The 22246-nt window shown below is 40.7% G+C and overlaps 1 protein-coding gene across 4 annotated transcripts in view; it reads left to right on the forward strand.

The window, feature by feature from the left end:
• Window positions 1–69: 69 nt before the first annotated feature.
• LOC116316973 (laminin subunit alpha-3) overlaps window positions 70–22246 on the forward strand; it is a 60311-nt gene continuing 38134 nt past the window's right edge. For 2 of the 4 annotated variants that reach the window (XM_039602300.1, XM_039602301.1), the window contains exons 1-10: window positions 71–809; window positions 1348–1500; window positions 14188–14305; window positions 15474–15592; window positions 15698–15868; window positions 17357–17457; window positions 18206–18321; window positions 19055–19173; window positions 19583–19673; window positions 21010–21141. In XM_039602300.1, the coding sequence (XP_039458234.1) occupies window positions 546–809; window positions 1348–1500; window positions 14188–14305; window positions 15474–15592; window positions 15698–15868; window positions 17357–17457; window positions 18206–18321; window positions 19055–19173; window positions 19583–19673; window positions 21010–21141 (1384 nt within the window). In that variant the 5' untranslated portion in view covers window positions 71–545. Of the gene's footprint in view, window positions 810–1347; window positions 1501–14187; window positions 14306–15473; window positions 15593–15697; window positions 15869–17356; window positions 17458–18205; window positions 18322–19054; window positions 19174–19582; window positions 19674–21009; window positions 21142–22246 lie in introns of all 4 variants that reach the window. The other 2 variants (XM_039602302.1, XM_039602299.1) reach the window with 2 other exon arrangements.

The following is a 22246-nucleotide window of genomic DNA, read 5'->3' on the forward strand; positions in this document are numbered from 1 at the left end:
GCAGCAGCTCTATTCTCCACCAGCTGGGACCGCCCCACGCTTAGGTCTGAATCTTTCATATGTTTGGAGATGTTTTGGTTTAAAAGCTCCTAGAAATCTCACGACAGGGTCACACACAGTGACTTTACACTGTTAAATCCTTAAAAAAGTTTTACACCGAAAAAGGAAAGAAAAAAAGGACAAAAGATGAGCTTCTGGTGAATGCTGTGACGGCAGACCTTTGGCCCCACTCAGCGGACCAGCGTCGAGCTCAGACCATCGACCTGACACCTGATAGCTCAGTGTGCCGCGCCATCTGGTTCAGAGCACGCAGTGCTGTCTGCGTTGAGTTTGGTGACATGCGATGGAAAGAGATCACACCTCCAAGCAGCGGAAGATCCACTTAAAAGCGTCGTTTTGGGATTAACAGACGCGTGAACCCGCTAAAAGAGAGCCCCCGCGCGTAACTCGCAGCCCATTAGCGCATTTCATGGAGATCCTTAGATGACAAGACCCGCTGCACGCTGCGGGTTGCGCTCAGCAACACGGATCTGTAATTTTGGAACATGGCGAGAGGGATGAGAGGAGCTCATCTCCTCTTTGGATTCTATATTCTTGGGTTGACGCTTTTCAGGGACGCGGACGGACAACAAACTTTTAATGACTTAACAGGTTTCAGTTTGAATCCACCATACTTTAACCTCGCACAGGGCTCCGGGATCACTGCTACAGCAACCTGCGGACAGGATGAGGCTGGCACACCGAGATATGATTTATACTGTAAACTAGTCGGAGGGCCTACCAATGGACTTCTTACTCAAAATATACAGGTAAGGAAATAAGCGTTCGTGCATGCGTAAAAGGATGGGGACGTGGTGATTACATTGTAATGTGGGAACTCGTGTAACCAGCGACCCAGTCGTCCTTTTTAATGGCCCAGTCCAATGCTCCTATTTGTGAGAACTACCAGGAACCCCTCCGGGAACCGTGACAATTAACTGCCCGCCCTGACCAAGTTGTACAACTGCCAGAAATAGTTTTACACCATTGTAGTTGAGTTCCACGTTTTCTAAAGGAAATGCCCTTTCAACAGGGATCTTATTTCCTCAGGAGATCTCCCAGGGCAATAAGGCTTTTACAGCCCTATAATACTATAAAAGGTACAGTTTAATAAGAGCGTTCCCAAGCTTTTTCAAGTCAAGAATTTCATTCATCTACATTAAATGTCATATTTATTTTTTTGTTGTTGTTTTGTTGTTGTTGTTTTTAAACTTTTGGCAGTACAGGTAAGTTTTTTGCAAGCACCTCCACCACTATTAAACATGTCTGCTAATTGTTTCTGAATACTAACAACCTGATACCTTTTAGGGTCAGTTTTGTGACTACTGCAACTCCGTTGACCCAAACAAAGCCCACCCTGTGACCAATGCCATTGACGGGACTGAGCGGTGGTGGCAGAGCCCTCCTCTCTCCAGGGGGGTTGTCTACAATGAGGTGAATGTTACCCTGGACCTTGGACAGGTGAGATTATCATAACTTACTCTACACATGAACAGATGTCTCCTGGCTGATACCAGCTGTGTGAATAATGATAGCTCAGTGGTGTCAGTAAAATATAGCACCTGAATGTTACAAGGGGAGAAGAGGAACATTTATGTCTTCCTTTGCCATTGCTTTGTAGCTGTGAAGTTATTCCATTTGTGTGAGGTGACAGAGCACCTTTGCTGGTGTGAAATGGGAAGTCTGTTATATTCTTTTACCACTTTCTTTTTGTTATTGGTCTTTGCTTTGTTTTTGCTGCTGCTGATTTATTTTGGATATGCCGGCAAGAAATCCTTTTTTTAAACTTCTCTTTTTTCCCTTCATAAGTATTCCAAAGGTGTAACATGATTATGTTTTCAGTGTGAGCTTCATCACCTCAGCTAGCAGTAATCATGTGAATAATGTGGTGCAGTTGGACTCTTGCCAGGAATCAGATTCACGCCCCTTTAGCTGGAGAGTATGCTTCCATCTTGTGTGTCTCTGGCAGGAGTTTGGCTAACGGCCCATAAAACAGCACCTTACGCTCAATTATCCACTGTGAGGAAAGAGAGGAATGCTGTCTCTGGATTAGGGATCAGGAGAATGTAAAATAAAATAGGAGAAGTTCAGGTGGAGGCGTGGACCTCTAACGTGATAAGGGTTTTGACTAGCTTTGGAGAAGACTTAAAAAAAAAATAAATGAGAGAGAGGAGCAAAAGTGCTCCCCTCCACACGTGTTGCATCTTTGGCTCCCAGTGGGCACTGTGTCAGACAATGGGTGTGGGCTTTTCTGTCTCTGTTTTTAGACAGACTGAGCTGAGCAAAGCTCCTGCATGGTTAAATATAGTCCAAGCTTCCAAGAGGATGGACACATGCAGGACTTTTAGAGATGTCTGCCTTTAATACGTGGTAATGCTCAGTTTATTTGGGAGCAGGGAAAGCAGTATTATTGCATTATAGGGTTCTAGAAGAGTGTTGCTAGATTTCTGACTGTAACTTAACCAAACAAAACCCTGCCTTCCTTCAGTAAAACACAATCTTAACTACATATGCACACACAACACACCCGTTTCACCTATCCCACAGTTTTTTCTTTTTTTTCATCTGATACAACCACCACGACTCTAAATACTCACCTGCTGCCCTTGCATCCTAATGTTTAGTACTCAAATCATGTTAAGATATTTTTGTTTTTTGTAATTTAATTATATGATCATATGTTTGCAGCTCCTTGATGCATAGAACAGGGTTGTCAAACTCATTTTACAGCTCAGTTTGATCTTAAGTGGGCCAGGCCAGTAAAAACTACGGTGGCCCTGAGAGGTCAAACGGACTGCAACTTAAGAAAACACCAGCAATAAGAAAAACTCTGCAAAAGCACACAAAACACAATGGAAGTAGGAAAAATGACAAAAACTAAAACAGAAATGGGGAAAAAACAGATTTCCAAAAGCACAAGGGAAGTGTTTCTGGGGAGACAATAACCCAACAGACCAGTCGCAGGAACCCAAAACATGGTAGGTGTGTTTTATCATGATTCATATAATACTGATGACAGATTTTTAGGCTAATAGTTAGGCTAACACACTTACCTCTCATCTTTTCTTTACTCACAAAACCGATAGATCCTCCACTTCTTTTAAGTGGCTCCCAGCACAATTCTTAGCATATTTTGGTTCCTGCAACTGGTCCGTCGGGTTATTGTCTCCCCAGAAACACTTCCCTTGTGCTTTTGGAAATCAGTTTTTCCCCATTTCTGTTTTCCTTTTTCCTATTTCTGTTTTCCTTTTTCCTATTTCTGTTTTCCTTTTTCCTATTTCCGTTGTCGTTTTTCCTATTTCCGTTGTGTCTTGTGTGCTTTTACAGGGTTTTTCTTATTGCTGGTGTTTTCTCAGGGCCACCGTAAAAAACTATTTCTGACAGTGTAAAGACGTTCAGCTGCACATTAATCCCTGATTTCTCAGTATAAGAAGTGCAACTTCAACAGCACGCATAAGTTTTATGACATGATAAAGCAATGCAGCTCTATTTAATGAAATAAATCTGTCAGCATGACTCTTTGGGCTTAAATTGTTCCAAAATAAATATGTAAAATCACAGAAAAAAAGTTCTGGTAGGTCATTGCCCAGACTGTAAATATAAAGCAGAAAAAGTTTGGTTAATTCACAAAAACAGAGTATTTATTTATTTGGTTCTTTATTTGACCGTGGATACATTGTAAAAAAAAAAACAACCCAAAACTTACATTACTATTGTATATAGTGAAATAAACAAGAACTTTTCTTTTACTTTTTACTTTACTTTACTTTGTTGTAATATGAAAGACTGTGGGGGAGGGCTTCATCAGTAGGACGAGCTGTAAAATGTATGAAAATGCAGTTAAAAGTCCAAAATGTATGCCCTCCTTTATATTCTCCAAAGATATCCATTTGGCTGGGCCAATTCTGGTCCCTGGGCCTTATGCTTAACACCCTTGGGCTAGAATACCAAATCAATTACCTGACCAGGTTACTTACATTCATATATGTGATGTTTGGGGTGTGCTTTATTTGCCCTACCGCTGTGTTTCATGGCTTTCTTCCACCATGCAAACATAAGCCTGTGCATCATCCAGAAAAGTGCTGTAAGCTGCCGTGTTCTTTGAGTGTTCTGTGTAAAACTTTAATAGCTTTGTAGATTCTTTTTAAATCCATAGGATCAATTGTGTATACAGTGAAATATGTGGGCTAGACTGAGCTGAAAGGGTGCTGTGGTTTCTTTCAAGAGCAACGCAGGTGGCTGTGCAGCTCTTAGGAGAGATATTAGATAAAGGCACACTTGATGTTTATGTTAGAATAATGAGGTTCAAAGAGGGGGGCTCTTTTGACAGAGCTGTTTCCGGTCTGTCTCTTTCAAAGACGACTGTTTGAAGCACGGCTTGCCAAGTTTGAAGCTAGACTAAACTGATGTAAAGTGACCCCAGGACTGCTGTTGGCTTTAATATGATGTTGGATACTCTGTCAGTAGGACTAAAATTTAAAGTATCCTGCTAACTTGTGTTATTAAGATGAAAATGTTTCATCACTACAAGAAGCAGTCAGGGCATAACTGGGCATTTTCATTTATTGTACTAATAACAGTCTCAGAAACAAAGATTCGGACAGCAAGGGTTTTTTAATGTTTTTTTTAATATGTAACAATCCCAAGGAACTTGTTATCAGCTGTTTGATAACAGAGTCAAGTCAAAGATTCCTGTGGTGTTGATTCATGGCAAGAGGGGGGAGGCTATATTCTATATCCCACATACAGAGGACTCACATCTATACATACAGCAATGTGCAAAAGTTTTGAGCTTCCCCTGATTTATTTATATTTTTCTTACCTGTGTTGCAATTTTTTATTTTTTATTTTTATTTTAGCAATAGTGTTCCAAGCCTTCTGATGGGCTCTCAAAGGTTTTCTTTGAAAGCTTGTCCACTCATTTTAAATTCAGTCATTGTTCCTGACTCTTTTCAAAAGAATGTGTTTTGTTTGTTTGTTAAACTACCTATCGCTGATCTATGAATCATTCAACCATAAAAAAGGCACCTAACTCAAGGGATGAACCAGTGTTGTGTCTACACATAGCAGATAACTTAGCAAAGAGACAGTTTTAAATTGTATTCTATTTCCTTTTGTTACTGTATAAATTGTGTGTCACAAAAACACACAATTTATTCCCAGGGGTTGTATTATGTACAGGCTGTGTGAAGGCAGGGAAAGGACCCAAAGTGCAGACTCCTTGACAGGCAAAAGTGTACTTCAAAACTCAGCTTTATTGCTGGATGGCAAAAAGTAACAAAAAACCCAAAAATACAAAATAAACTTACACAGGCAGGCAGATGGAACACACAGCAAAATAAACGGTAGATCACAACACAGACACAGAGAAACACAGGGCTGAAATACACAGAGGGAGCAATCAGGGAATGGGTAACAGGAGGGAAACACAGCTGGGGCAAATCAGGTCTAACAAGACAAGGTAAAGCGAAACCAGATACATTAACATAAGACTTGGACCTTCAAAATAAAACAGGAAACAACACAGACTGAACTAAAGACACAGACTCACACGCAGGCACTGCAACAGAGGGAACCGAGACGTAAACCATAAGACAGAACACAGACCAAGAAACCAAAGACTAGAAATGGTAAATAATATAATAAACTCAAAACCCTGGGTCAACGACCCAGGCATCCTAACAGGTTGAAAACTATCTACGGTAGATGGATTGTGACTGTCGAGAAGCCAAGGAAGGGAAACAGTTAGAAAAGGTATGTCAAATTACACAAGAACTGGACTGTAAAACAATGGCAACAGGCCTGATGAATCCAAATTGGATTTGAATTTGATTCAAATCATCGTCAGTGTGAGAGGTACAAGAGTGAGCATATACAACCATTTGTAAAACCCAAGCTCTGTCATGTTTTGGGTCTGCTTTTGATGTGTTGGGATCTTATCAGAACTGATGGAAATATTTTGAACCCCCATGCAATGCCATCTGGAAAACATTTAATTGATAACAACTTAATTTTTTAGCATGAAAACTGATCCCAAACATACATTAAAAGCAAAGTGGTTTGTTAGTTGTTTTATATGTATAAAACTGGTTAACTTGAGCAGTAGGCTAATAAGATTTTGGTTATAGTTTTTGTTAAAAACAATAACAAAAAAAGTCCTGGTGTTTAGGACTGTCGGACGATCAACTTAGGCAAAAAAACATTTTTTTTTTTGTTTTAACAGTTCCATTGTTGATATTATGTTGAGTTCTGTGGCTTTTTGCTCCCCTGACCCACAAAAACAGCATCCTCTCCAAGTTCCTCAACTTAACAAAGCAAACACTTCCACAGAGTGGAGCAAGGCTGCGTCTCCATTCATGTAGAAAGTTGGTCTGGAGAGGAAGAGCGAAAATGGGAATGGCTCGCAGGCAAGTCGAGATGAATTTGCATATGTAGAGAATAATATGACATTTTTTAAAATAAATTAAATGACTTTTTAGGGTACCCCGTACCCCGCCTCTCGCCCTATGACAGCTGGGATAGGCTCCAGCGCCCCCCGCGACCCTGAAAAGGATAAGTGGAAGCGAATGGATGGATGGACTTTTTAGGGTTTAATCATTGCCAGGATTGGGACATTGAAATCCCGGGGATTTATTGTCATATTACTGGATGAGATTATCCCTGGAAAAATGAATATTGCCTAACATTTTTGGTTTACAATAAAAATTTTGACAGTTATGGATTGTCCTGATATTTGACTTTTCTCTCAAGACTTTTGTCGCTGCATGGGCATTTCTTTGTATTAAGCCAACTTTTCTTCTCACTTTCTTTACTAAGATCTCTTTCGTATGTTGTATCCCCTCACAGTAATGATTTTAGAGATGTTGGGAAGAGAAACAAGAACTAAGGAACAAAGTTTCTAATGAGAATGTGAAGGTGCAGCATTTACACATCGTGATAAAAGATTACTGATACACCCGTGTTTCTTGGTCCTGACCTCTTACTGCCATTGTACACTTTAAAAAACTCTTTCGATTTTTCACCTTTGTTTTCCAAAAACTCTGGCATGCGTATTTATGACATTATTTATTTTTCGGACTAAGTGACTGTGATGTTTTATCGCTGTATCGGCCTTGGGTGAGGTCTGTGCTGTTTAACTGCTGTTCTGTTTTATGTAGTGCTGTAATCAGGTCACCATATAGTTTGCTTGGGTTGATGATTAAAACTGACTTACAAACTAATCTGAGTCTAACAGACAAAACCAAGACTGAATATTTGGAAATACAATGTGTTTTACCTTTTACCAGTTCTCAGGCAAACATTTGTTAAAACTTTGCACCGCTTTTGTTAACGGCCATAGAGGTCAAATGCTTCTTGTAGCAGGATCGCTTTCTAAATTGCCTGCAGCTTAGCAATCTACACTGCACAGGCCCTCTGTCTCAGACAGGCCAATGCAAGCAGGCAAGCTGCTCCCTGTTTTTGTGACTTCTTGGCTTTTTGACCTATGACCCATGACAAATCCTACCTTCAATCAGGAAACGACCACAGTGATCTTCAGTTACTCCCCCTAAACACCTTAATATGATGTTTGGCATCAGTGGCTTCTTTACTTACTTGTTTAGGAATTTGCTTAGAGTGAATAACTTGGAATATACATAGGCATGTGCAGGTTGCACAGATACACATTTTGTGTTGTGCATTTTTATCTTAGCACATTTTGTCAGAAATGTGCTAAAATAAAATTATGAATTGATGACTGCAAAAAGTAGCTTCTCTTCCTAGAACCTTTTTCCTTGTGAACCTATTTACAGGACACAGTAAGTAAGCCATTGTTCCTCTAAATATTTATGCCATGTATCAGGCTACCAGTCACTCCTTTTTTCTGGGGAATGTATTTTCGGAGCCCTGACCACATGTGCTTATCTGCCTGAGTGAACCCAGAGTAGACCATGTGAGGCAAACATTATAGCCTTACAGCAGTCTGTTTGATGAGACTGAGCTGCTTCTCATTGGTAGAAGTCGGGCCCTGAGTGAATATTGGGTTCTAGTAGTTTAAATTAGGCTCTGATTAATTGCGTGTTTTGTTTTGTTTTGTTTTTTTAGCTTTGAGGCATTTCTTAAGTCGTCTGGTGTTTATCATGTTCGTGATTTTGCTGCTTTAAATAGCCTCTGATTGCAGAATGTCTTGTTATTTGTGATTTGAAGGTTATTAATTTAGAAGGCTTTGGTAGTGTGTACACTGAGACCTTTCACTTTTTAGAAGATGTGAATAAGTTCAAGATCTACGATTTAGCTTTGTAACAGAGAGAGTGACTCAGGTTAATGCAATGTTTTTGGCTCTGTCTATAATTCAGCAATCGTCAAGAGAAAAAGCTTCCAAGAACTCAATTTTGGAGACATTCCCCTGGAACCTAATCCTCTTTCTCGGGGGTTCACCTCCCACAAAAGTTGGTTTGAATGTTTTATTTGCAGCCGTCGCCCCCTTTTGTGTTAGAATCCTTCTAGGCGGTATTGTGTGACATCCTTTCTGTGCTCTCAGTCTCTCACAAAAGTTTGGCCCTTTTTAAGCCTTGCTGAAAGTGACCTGGCCTTCTCTTTTCACAAGATAAATGGCTAGAAATAGAGAGGTGGTGTAATTTGGTGGTGAGAAAAGAGAAAACACACATAGCATAGAAGTTATATCTGAAAACATTTAATTTTCCTGGCTTGTTAAACACCCTTGAAGTCGTTTAATCTAATAGACATTAATGTACAACCATGCATGATGCTTGCTTGTATGCATGGATGATCTTCTGGGTCCAGATTCAGTTTGCATGGCTGCACTGCATCTCTTGAAAGCATGTTAGAAGCGGATTTGTACATTGTATAGGCTGTAATCCTAATTGAAGCTGTGATTTGCCTATGTAATCCTGAACAGTCAAAGAAGTGAGTAAATTGCTGTAGCTGCCTATCTATGCTTTGTAATAAATATTTCTTCATACTGTATAGTTGGCTCACCCCTGAGACAACATTGGCTGTTACATATCCCGTTTGCTTTAGTGACGATGGAGGTGATGTAAGTGCCTGTCTTTAGCTGGGCTGTCCGAGGCGCCAGGCCAACCCAGCAGATATTTACAACTACACTAACAGCCACACTGCGCTAGTTAGCATTAGCAGAGTGCATCACGGGTGACTGTTGGACAGCAGCTCCTCTTAAATCTGGAGCTGTGATGTGGAAAAGCTTGTGGGGGTTAACATGGGATCTGTTCACCTTTTCAAGGGCCACGCCACCAGTTTGTACATAGTAATGTTATTTAGTGGTCACAGGTTTACTGACGCAGGCATTGATGCAATGGGAAGTTTCCTAGACCCATTTGACAGGGCTGTTTCATGAATAGCTCACCCATATATACACCCATGTATACTGCAGCACAATGCTGCAACATAGCAGCAGAATTTTACACATCAATACAAAAGCACTGCAGTCCCATAAATATTGTTTTTCGTTTTTTTGCTTAGATTCCAATTTTTTTTTTTTTATCAGATTCCGATTTTAATTGAGTTCTTCTTAGAAAATACACATTATATCACTTGGTTATTAGATTGCTGATTTCTTGACATTACAGCCAGTTTTGAATTTGCGTTGCTTTTAAAACATCCTCTAATGAATAACTACTGTCACACTGGACCCCCTTTTGCCTTAATTCTTTATGGCACTGAGTCAACAAGGTGCTGGAAACATTCCTCAGAGATTTTGATCCATATTAAAATCGCACAGTTACATCCATGATGTGACTCTCCTGTTCCACCACATCCCAAAGGTGTTCTTTTGAATTTAGATTTGGTGGTTATGGAAGCTCAAGCAACCCGATTTAGATTATTTGAGCTTTGTTACATGGTGTGTTATCCTGCTGGAAGCAACAATCAAAAGATGGGTACACTGTGGATATAAAAGGATGTACATGGTCAGTAATTAGGTAGGCTGTGGTCTTTAAATGAAGCTCAAGTGGTTATTTTGTTGGCAAAGTGTGCCTAGAAAATAACACGCCCACCATTACACCACCCTCACCAGCCTGCATCTTTAATACCATTCAGGATGGATCCATACTTTCATATTGTTTCTGACCCTGCGAGCAAAAATTTAGGTTCATTAGACCAGATGACTTTTTTCCAATTTTCTTTTGTCCAACTTGGTTGCTCTTGTTTCCTGTTCTTAACTGACAGGAGTGGCACTTATTGTGGTAGTGTTGTCACCCAACACTTCAATGTTCAACTAGTTGTGCTTTCAGAGATGCTCTTCTGCACATCTTGGTTGTAACAAGTGGTTATACAAGTTACTGTTGCCTTCCTATAAGCTCAAAGCAGTCTGGCAATTCTCCTCTAATATCTAACATCAACAAGGCATTTTCATCTATGCCTACATAGCTAAATGCACTGAGTTGCTCCCATGTGATTGGCTACTTATGTATTTAAGTGAAGAAGCAGTTGAACAGATTTACCTAATAAAGTGGTGACTGAGTGCATAATGTTCAAAGCAGAAAAGCACAGATATGCAGAAATTCTCTAATGCTGTACTTCAGCCTTGTACAATAACAAGACTGCTAACAAGTAGAAATGTATGGCATTATTACCAGAAATACTTCTTGTGCAATTTTTAGCCAACTGCTCGTCGTCACCATATAACTTCTGTCATGGAGACAGAGAAAAACATACCAGACTACCCCCTTCTCCTTCCACGGCCCACCTGTTGCACACAGACAAACAGTTGTACACTGCATTGTTACAGACTGGAGTGCAACTGCTCCATCCCCACTGTGCTACAGCATGTCCTGTCTGGCACGGATGATCCACTGGAACAGAAGGTGATGCCTCCCCTCCTTTAAATTACATTCTTCTGATTTCATATCAGATTTTCAGGCACTCACTGTCAGGATTGTGATCTCAATCTAGATTTAGTTTTTTTTGGTTGTACCCTTTGGTTGGACTTTGGGATTATGATGTTCAATATTGCTAGCAGTATTGCTAGCTTATGTCTCATTTTCTACCTGTTTAACATTAGAATAAAATAAAATAAAGGACATGGAAATGTTTGACACAACATTTTGATGATTGAGGAAGCTGTGAGAAAACCCTAGCCAGTTCATTTTACAGTACACTTCATTTGATCAACACAAAAAGATTATAATTGAAGAAATCCACGTGGCAGGCATGGCTAAAAGGAGTAACTAGCCAAGGGTCATGCAATCAGCTATTTTCTTTTGAGATCTTGTAGTTCTTTGTGAGTGCGAGACACCGCTCCACAGCTCTAATACCTGAAGGGGCAAGCATGTGTGAAGTTAAAGGGTAGAACCTCTGTGTAGAGGCAACAGTGGGGCTGCAGATCACACTGAATGGTGCAAGTATATCACTTCTGAGCTGTCGCACATACAAAATGGGTTATTCATGTGGACAGCGTTGGGCCTGAAATGTTAAGGGTTGATGGATTTGGAATGATCTGAGTGTGTGTGCATGTGTGTGTGTGTGTCAGAATTCATTTACACATTGCTATAAGCCCAACGAGGAAAGGAAAATATGTTGTTATGCTGTTAAAAAGGTGTTTGGTCACGAGGGATGTGGATGGCTTTGTTGTTCTGTTGCGTTAATTAGAAGGTTGGAGGAGATCTGGATACTTTACACCTTGTATATATGACATCAGGGGTCTAGGTCAAGAATTTAAGAAGGGTGGTAAAAAGCGAACAGGGTAGTTGTCAAACCTGTCAAAGCTAAAACTCTGACCTTTTTGACACCCACCCACACAGTCCTGTGTTGTGGGTGTTGAGAAGTCAGACCCCACGGCAGTACGAAGCTGCAGATGCTGGGAGGGGGAGAGGATGGTGCTTCTCAACTGCCATTCCAAGTGTTTTTTTACCTCAAGCTTGTCAATGTGTTTCATGTCTTTCGTGCCACTACTCATGCACTTAACATGCCATTACAGTATTTCATGGTCCCTTCAAACAATACGTAGGTGCTGGACATATTTCAAGAGCATGTGTTTAGACTGGCAGGACACAGTTGGAGAGACAGGCCTGAAATTAAGCAAAGCCATGCCAGGACAGGCATGGCTTTGCTTAAGCAGTTTCCAAGATCACACTGTCTGTTTCTAACTGTGTTTGTTTCCGGAGAATTCATCTTGCCAACACTCAGTATTTGGCATCAAGTCAATAAGTCCCTGAATCTTTGTGTCATCATCGCATTACTTGTAACTAAACTTTGAGATTGCAGACTACAGCTCAGTTTGTATCCCAAGAAGCTAGTTTAAATGTTGCACTACCCATCTTGCACCCAAATCTCTGTTGAAACACAGCTGGTGTCCGACTGTTTGAGCACTCTAATTTGGACTTTAGCTTCTTTTTTTTTATTTTTTGTGACACTGGAGGATCTTGTTGCCATCTTTATCATCACAAGTGGTGGAGGAGATTTTCACTGCTGAACGTTGATGTCAGCAGCAGGTTCCTGTAAGCAGGGACACGCTCTGCTTTGGGGGCATTAGGGGGGAAGGGGAATGTGGCGCTATGTTTGGAATCTGAGATGGGTCTGCGTGCCAGCCAGCAAGTCTCTCGCCACTCCACCGACCCTTTTTCTTTTTTTCTTTCTTTCTTTTCTTTTTTTTACACTCGTGCCATCTCACCCTCCTAACATCTCTTCACGTCACTGCAGCCCATGTGAACCAAACTTCCTGCAGGTCCTCATCAGAACCAGGATGCTGATTACAGGCAACTCCTGCTTCTATTTTTAGATTGCAGCCCGTGTCTCGTGCAGCCACGCATCTTTTTTTTTTGTTAGTTGCGCATCCTGTTGCATGCGGGTGGAAGTGTTCTCTGATTAATTTTAGGACACACCCTATTCAAAGCTGTGGTTGCAAGTTGTTTTATTTACTTTCCGCTTGGACCCTGATTAAAGACTTTTCCTGATTTGCAAACTGTTTTGTTGTTTATTGGTGATTGTCTGCAATCTTCAGGCAGGAAAAAAAAGGCGGATATTTCCCTAACTGACCTCTGAACTCTCTCACAATCCATCAACCTAAGGGCTTCTTGAACTTGAGGTTTTTTCTCGTCAGTATAATTGTGGGTCCTTTTTGACACAGTAAGTCCACAGCAGATGCATTGCCAGACTTTGCTCTGCTTTGATATGTTTGTATTAGAGCTCCTCGCCTCATGCAAGTCAGTAACTGGAATATTTCAAATGCTTCCTTGGGCTTTCATCAATGTGCTGTGGGATGCTGGACGAGTGTGGGCCTGCCTTCATCCGCCTCAAAGACAGACAGTCTGTAGAAATGTCTGTTATTGAAGTAGTGCACCACGTTATGTAGATGCAGTTACCTTCATGAGCTTAGCAATGAGTGCAGGTACTGCAGGTTATATGTTTTTGAACCATGCATTGTTTTCGTGTGCCAGCATTTAGATAAACTCTTTCTAAACCATGCTAAACAAGACGTGGACGGGTGTGGTAGTCAGGTGTAGGCGAGGCCTTTTTGTTGACACTGCAGGTGTCACGTGCAGGATGGTGTCAAAAGGGTTTGCGATCCAAGCTATGTCAAGTCCATGCCAAGTCATAACAAAGAGACCTTTGACTGGCACAAATTACTTTTCTTTTGTACAATGTTCAATCAAGCAGAAGTCGCCCGCTTTTAGGGCTTGATAACGATGTTGACTAACTGTAAAGGAAATGTACTGCGGTGAACATCGTGGGCCTGACAGAAAGCTCAGTGTTGGCAGAAACTGTCATTGACATCATTCTCTGGCCTCGTGTGGACTGAGTATTCTGATGGGAGGTGAAGATAGAAAGTTCGGGGAAGCATACAGGGATCATGTGGGCTGCACCTGCACCAGTTTGTACACTCTAACAAATGTTGGCCACACAGATACCGCTAAAACCGAGACTACTAGTAGAATAAAAGGGCTCAAAACAGGAAGTTCTTCCTCGTTCAAAGCCATTAATTCTGTGGTGATCATTTACAGAGATAATACAGCCAAGCTGTTGTTGTGTCCAGACATTCACAAGAGAGGAAATGATATTTTCAGAGCTCCAGGTCAAACAGGGAACTTTACTTGACAGAGCACGTACAGGAAACTGCATTTTGCCAAAATTCATTCTGAACACTGGGCGACTTTTTATTTAGCCTCCTCTTTGCTCTCTGTTTTTATTTTTTAGCTCTTCCATGTCGCATATGTCCTCATTAAGTTTGCAAATTCACCACGTCCTGACCTGTGGGTGCTGGAGAGGTCTGTCGACAATGGGAAAACGTTCACCCCCTGGCAGTATTTTGCACGTAAGTTCATATGTTAATGCATTAAAAAGCTTCTCCTGTGTGCTGGTGCAGTTTTTGTGCTGTGAATCAAATATTGAATCCTCTTGACTGTGGTGCCAACTTGAATCAATTACTCAATTGAGTTTAAAATCTAGGAAACGTGCAGGTCTGCAGAATGCCTGCCGTTTTCTATTGTTGTCTATAATGATGTAATTAGTGATGACAGATTTCTTTAAGACTCTGTTCTCATAAAGGTTTTCTCTGTGGATTAAATAAAAAAACTCAATTTCAGTCATAAATACACAGATAGGGCAGAGATTCATGTCTCTGCACTACACAGCTTTGGGCCTTTTTATGGAAAGGATTTAAAATTCAGCCTACCAAAAGCTATCACAGCAATCCAGGGTATTATACATTTCTAGAACTGGCAGAGGCAAAAAGAGTGCGGTCATCATTAACACTATTAGTTATACACGTGTCTTTCCTGCCATGACAAGTCAAAGTGTTTCTGTAAAGAAAAAGGCCTGCGGACAGAGTTAAAACTTTGTACTGCAGTCTGTTTAATCAGAGACAGATTTAGACAGGGAGTGGGTGTGACCGAAAACCTTTGATTTAATTTGACTTGTTGAAAACATGCTAGAATGTCAGCTTAAATCTGATTTTGGTGTTTTAAAAGTGGCAGGTGGTGACACGCTGCAAAGCTGACACTGAACTGCTACCATTTTACTTACTTAATGCATATTTTGTATGTGCTGATTGGGGATATCTGAGGGAAGGTGGGATGCGTGCACACAGCTTGCCAGGAGACACAGCTGTGACTCATCTGTTTTAAAATCTCAAGGTTTCTCTTCTAGTTTGTGTTCTTTCAGGAGCTATCATGAGTTAGAGACTGTTAGCTTAACCTTGAGTTTTACCTTTAAAAAATATTTATTTCCAGCTGCATAAACACTGCAACTGCATATTATATTATTCCTTACAGTATATATATGGAGAGATATTTGAGATTATTTAAAATCCCAATTTTTCCATTTAAAATGATACTTCTTTGGTCTTTTGAACATGATCCTTTTGATCATGTGAAAATGCCAATGTAATTTCTTTACATTGACAAGAGAACTAATTAATTAAATAAATGATTTATTATAAAAATATGAAGAATAAAGGGTGTCTTCTTCTTCTTTTTTGGCAGATTCAGCACGTGAGTGTCTTGAGAGGTTTGGAAAGCAGCCCAATGCCCGTTTATTAAATGATGATGATCAGCTCTGCATCACAGAATACTCGCGGATCATCCCTTTGGAGAATGGAGAGGTAAAATAAAAATGTATTTCCTTCTCCTTTTTTTTTAAAAGTAAAACCAAATAGCTTGATATTGTAATAAGCATTGTAAATGGATTGTATATTTGTATTGTTTAGATTGTGGTATCTCTGGTCAATGGCCGCCCGGGGGCCAAAAACTTTACCTACTCACCTGCGCTGCAAGACTTTACAAAGGCTACTAATATCCGCTTGCACTTCCTCCGCACCAACACCCTGCTCGGCCACCTCATCTCCAAGGCCCAGAGAGACCCCACCGTTACACGCAGGGTGAGACACACTGAACAACCTAACACTATGGTGTCATGCTGGCAGGCTCTTGTTTCCCATTTGGCCTTTGCAGCACCCACCTGCCAGCTTTTTTTTTTGCTGAAACAAGCGCACAGGCCTGCCCACATATTCACCTGTGTTGAGACCCACTGCCAGGTCTGTCTGTTATCTATCATGTGAGTCATCTTGGTAATTCCCTTGATACAGAGTAGTGTACAGGACTGTGCAAAATATCTGAGCTACTCCTCTTTTTTTTTATATATATATATATTTTGCTTCTAGTAGCCACTACTTCTCCAGGCTTTCTGAAGATCTGTCATAGTGTTTCTTTGAACACTGGCTGGTTTTTCACTTATTTCAGTCAAGTCCTTATATTTGACCATTTTTAGAGGAACACCTATAAACAATTCAAGCATAAAAAGGCACCTATGTTGCAAATAATTATTTATTCCCATTTCTTCAGTTGAATCTATGTCAAAGATAACACACTCTGACAGGAAGAAAAAAAACATTTTATCAGCAACAAGGTGAATCCCAAAGCTCTATTAGCCGAAAACTTTGTATGTCTCAGCATGGTGTGCAGTGTGTCCTGAAAAAAACTTTGAGGAAACTTGTGGAGGACAAAAGTGGCAGACCTAACGATGAAAGTTATCTGAAAGTTGTATCCTTAAGAAGGAAAAATATCCAGCCATCTGTAAAGCATTGAGAAGGCTCTGTCATGGTTTGGTCCTGCATTTCAGCCAGCGGTGTAGGGGATGTCATGTCAAAACTGATAGAATTATGAACTTTAAAAAATAAGATCACATTTTAATCCATCATGCAGTACCATCTGGAAAGTGTCTGATTGGCAGCAGGTGCATTTTTCAGCATGACAATGATCCCAGACACACTGCCAATGCAGTAAAAGCATACCTGGAAAGGAAAACATCCAATGGAACGCCATCAGTCATGGTTTGGCCTTTCCAGGAGCCTGGACCTCAACATTATTGACGCAATGTGAGATCATTTAGACAGAGAATGAAACAAAAGGCAGCCAAAATCCAAAGAAATGATAAGAAAGCTTCAGGCTGTGCTGAAGAATAAATATGGTGCTACCAAATACTTACTGCCAAGCCTATTAGAACTAAACAAACCAATTTTTTTGGTTTATGTTTTGGCAAAATATAAAGACACGATGATTTTGCACAGCACTGTATCTTTGTGATTTACTATTGTGTCTAAAACATCTGTTTCGTTTTCCTTATTCGAACCTTTGGGAATCAGTGATGTTGGCTGCCTTATCTTGTGTTATCTCACGCACTGATTCACCCCATAAAACTAGCATTATCTCATGGGTCATGGTTTAAGTTTGTACTTGTCAGCATGTGTGACTCACTTCTGCTGCCAAGCAGAGCCAGGCATTTGTTCTGGTGTGACTGATGTCGCTAAGTTGCTGATAACATGCTTGGAAATTATGCTGCTGATAACATATTCTTTATTTGCTGACAGTATTACTACAGCATCAAAGACATCAGCATTGGCGGACGCTGTGTTTGTCACGGGCACGCGCAGATGTGTGGTGGAGGCCGTAACCCTGACAACCCGAATAGGTTAGTAATACATACTTCACCTTCAGCTCTAAAAGATATCTGCCTTTATTCAGTGAGTTTTTTGTAGAATTGGGGCTCTTGTGTACAACTGTTACAGTAAAGTGGATTTAATTCTGAAAGAAAAGAGGCAAAGATTACAAATGCTGCCCAAATCTAGTGTATGAGGTATAGCATAGATAAGATCAAGAGTGATCATTTGTTTCTGAAAAGCACAATTATGTTGTTTGTGCAGTGACTTCACCATTGTAAAAAGCAGTAGATTGTTTTAGTTCCCCTGATTACTGGCTGTGATAAGATTTGGGATAAAGTGCTGCTTTGAACCATTGTAAGCATTAGTACTCTGAAACAAAGAAAAAGTCCAAGAAAAAAGAAGAGGACAGGATTCGTGGATGCTTCACTAAGTTGGTTGTCTCATCGCTCTCATCGCCGTAATTTCCAGGTGCTGTAAGCGGCTGTTTTCACCTACACAAAGCTTGAACATCAAACGGAAGACAGGAAGAATTAAGGCTGAATAGCAGCTGCGCAGATACCAAAACAAGGCTTAAAGCGAAGCAAATTTGAATGTCTATTTGTCTGACTGACTGAAACAAGATTTCAGAATGAACGTTAGCGCTCCGCTGTGTGTCCTCGAGTTTGTAAATACCCGACTGTGTGTGCCAGTGAATATCAACGTACAGTTGGGACTTTTTCTCTGAAAAGCCATCTTGGCACTACTGCTGAATACAGGCGTCTCGTCTCCTTTCTTTAGTCGCCAGTGCGAGTGCCAGCACAACACCTGTGGCGAGTCATGTGACCGCTGCTGCCCAGGATTTAACCAGAAGCCATGGCGCGCTGCAACTGTTGACAACCCGAATGAGTGTCAGCGTAAGTATACATGTACAGTACTTCATTTAGTGTGTAACCAAAACCGCACTCTGCTACTCCCCATGCTGTTGGCTCCTTGAATTACTACCCCCAGAGAGGACTGAAGTGTCCTCTTGCCTCTGATATTTAAGCCCTATTGTGGATGCCCTGATATGGTATTGTGGTGAGCCTCAGTGAAGAGCTGGGAGGACATTCCTGATATGGTATGTGTGATGAACAGCACGGTGCACAACTTGCTTCAGGATAACTGGGTTTTGTCTGTTTAGGTAGCTGGTCAATGAGCTTAGTCAACCCTGCGCCAACCTAGATAGTGAGAGCTTATCAGCGAGCCATTCAGTCCATCAGCAGAGCCTTTGCCAGCTGGAATCTAATTGCTTTGCACTGTTGACAACTTTTGCCTTCATGAAACATAACCTTGCATCAGCCACAGAAGTAAAGCAAGGAAGGAAACTTGTAATCCAGTCAGTGCACTCATGCAGTACAAATGCACCCAACCCATTCATAATCATTAATAAGACAGGGTGGATTACAGGAAGAGGATATGCCATCTTGTTTAGTTTGGATTTTATAGTTTCTCTTGATGCTTAACAACCTTGACTTAATATTCCTTTTAAGAGAATGAGTAGCTTAAGGTACTTACAGGGGGAAAGGAGGAGTCAGAGGTAATCTACTGACAGTATAGAATAATACTTGTCTGTGTGTGTGTGTTTGTCTCGGGGGGTTTCCTCCTCAGCCTGCCAGTGTTTCTCCCATGCTTTCGACTGTTATTACGACCCAGAGGTGGAAAAAAGGGGAACAAGTTTAGACACCTTCGGCAGGTTTGATGGAGGAGGAGTGTGCATCAACTGCCAGGTATGTACTGGGTATCAAGTCTAAACTGATTCTTATGTTTGCATGTGTGTGGTTGGATACAGGATAGAAAGTGAAGAAATATTCCATACTGCACGTCTCTATATCACTCAAGTCTTTTGCAGAGGATTGGATATTGCATACTTCAGTTTGAAACTTGTGCAACTTGCTGTGTGAGGCCAAAGCAAATGTTCTTTTTGAAACTTTCTAGGAACTTTGTGCCCTTATTTTTGCCAAGATAAATTTGAATTGAGTGTTATGTTAAGATGGAGTGTTATGGAATAGAATACAGATGCAGCGACTATATCAAGTATTGCGTAATGGCCATATAGATTGATGCAAAGCTAGAAACTTAAACTCGTATTTTTTCTGTTCAAGACTAAAGTTAATTTTGTTCTGCATCATTCTTTAGCACAACACTGCTGGAGTGAACTGTGAGAGATGCATTGAAGGCTTCTACAGGCCTTACGGTGTACCTACTGAGTCTTCCACCGGATGCATACGTAAGCCACATTTTTGTCCGTGTCACATCAAAATGCTGTTTTAATTTTTTGCATGGATCTGATTGCTGCCAGTCTGTTCTGGAGCCAGTGGGGATAAACTTTGGTTAGATGTGTTTAGGCTCATTCTGAGACTTTTATATTATGTCAGACATATTCTGTTTTATTTACAGTGGGGGTGGCTGGATATGGCTTAAACTGGTCTGAATGAGTGAATCAAAATTCCCAGTTATGCCACAGTTGTAGAGCCATGCGTGAGACATCCTAACCAACATTTTACACTGATGTTGTAAAACCTTACTATGTACTGATGAAAAAGACTGTGGAAATATAAGCCTATACTGTTTATGCATGCGTGTGTGTATTTTTGTGGAATCCGTTTTTGCAGCTTCTCTGACATTTTTCAAGATACGACAACAGATAGTTTGGGAATCAAATATTGTCCCACCATGTTGTTATGTGACCTACAACATGTTTGACATATGAGTGAAGCCAAAGTGCATTTTTAATCAAAGAAAGGCTTTAGCGCCTCGCTTTAGACTGACACAGATGGCACCACTGTCAAGCACCACTGGCACCGCCGCTTGTTTTATTGCTAAACTGGGCTCTGCCATTGTTTACATTACTTTAATGGTCCATGACTATTCCTCTCGGTATAAATAGCTGACAGTTGTGTTTGCACATGACGAAGTAGTGGAATTAAAGCGGTTGACCCGAGAGCTTTTAATATAATCATAAAATACACAAACTCAATTAAGTAGCTTAGTAAACGTTCATCATTATTAACTTTTAAGAGCTCTCGTTTTGGGATTCGGGATGGTTGAAAGCTTTCTGTACATGTTACTTTACTGTGTGAAAATTTGGGGTATTTAACCTCAGTTTGTGGTCTGAGTGGGCATCATGGTGACACAGTAATCAGCACTGTTGCCTCACATTAAGAATTTGCTGGTTTGGAATCGACCATGTGGTCGGGGTCTTTCTGTGTGGAGTTTGCAGGATCTGTGTGGGTACTCTGACCTCCTTCCACAGTTAGGTTGATGATTTTCACTCGCCCATACGTGTGAATATGAGTGTGAAAGGATAACTGTCTCTGTGTCAGCCCTGTGACAAACTGGTGACCCGTCCAACGTGTACCCCGCCTTCCGCCCAATAGTAGCAGGGATATGCTCCACTCCCCCCACCCCGTGACCCTGAAGTGGATAACAGGAAGAAAATAGATGCATGGATTTTACTCTGATGATGCATGTGTTTATCTATATGTGTATTTTACATCTACATTTTGCACATGTTAACATGGACACTTTCTTTTTTCTTTTCATAAAATCACGACATCTACCAGCCTGCCGCTGTGACGAAAGAACTACAGCTGGATGTGAAATGGGGTCTGGACGGTGTATCTGCAAGCCACAGTTTGCTGGAGAAAACTGCGATCGCTGTGCTGATGGACACTATTACTACCCTGACTGCTTTCGTAAGTTTAGTTTTGCTCTCACACGCTGAGATAACATTTTGCACAAATGTGCTAAATGCATGATTTTGGTCTTGCATGTTCAAAAATCACAAGGCATAAATCTGTCTGCAGTTGCTGCAAACAACAAAAAGGTAGAGTTAGTCATTCCTGTTCCTCATTTGAGTCTTGACTTGAAGGGAAGACTTTGCTTTTTCATAGAAGGGTACGACTATTCATGGTCAGTTAACCTGAACCCGATCTTTAACAGCTGGAATCATGAATCAACATTGTTTTACTCTCAGATTTCCCCCTGAACAAACACATTTGTCCAAAGCCTTTTGACAGAAGTACATCTTGCAGGAGTACACTTCTAAAGTTATTTCATGCTTCGCGTATGCCTTACAGGTAGTGGACACATAAAAAAACTTCCCCATCTAATCTCATTGATCTGATCTGCCAACAGATTCAGGAGTCTGCCATGACTGGAGATAAGCTGCTCGATGTTTCATTTTACATTTCTTTCTTCAAGGCGCTAAAGCCATTCTTACAGTAATATTGATCTTTTTCTCTGTCTTTGATTGATAAACCTACTTAAAACCGGCTTCTGTGTGGACTTCCTACAGCACTCGATTTCTCTATTCACACATCTATTTGTCAAGCTTATTTAAAGTTATTCATATTTCATTGAAAATTAGCCAGTGTGACAATAGAGAAACACCAAATCTAAAGACTCACATCATTTTCATCTTATCATCTAATGTTGATCGTCGATATCATCGAAACCTACAGTCCTTACGCAAACACAGCAACACAGGTCTGTAGTCTTGAGATATGTTTTACTAACACAGAATTTTTAAACATTTGGTTCTTATCATCAGCATGTTAGCACTGCCAAACTAGACTAAACATGTTGACACGGTCATGAGAGAATTATTTGGGTTTGAAGAGGTGCTTGCTTGGTGTTTTCTGTCACGGCACGAAATGTTTGCAGCTTGTTGGATTTTGAATTGAAGATGTGTGACTTGTACGCATAAAATCTGACAATGACAGGTTAATGGCAAACTGTAAAAAACTGTGTAACTGCAGCACCAGCTGAAACATTAACTGCACATCGTCTGCAAACGCT

Source organism: Oreochromis aureus, linkage group 18, assembly GCF_013358895.1.
Source record: "Oreochromis aureus strain Israel breed Guangdong linkage group 18, ZZ_aureus, whole genome shotgun sequence".
NCBI classification, from domain to species: domain Eukaryota; kingdom Metazoa; phylum Chordata; class Actinopteri; order Cichliformes; family Cichlidae; genus Oreochromis; species Oreochromis aureus.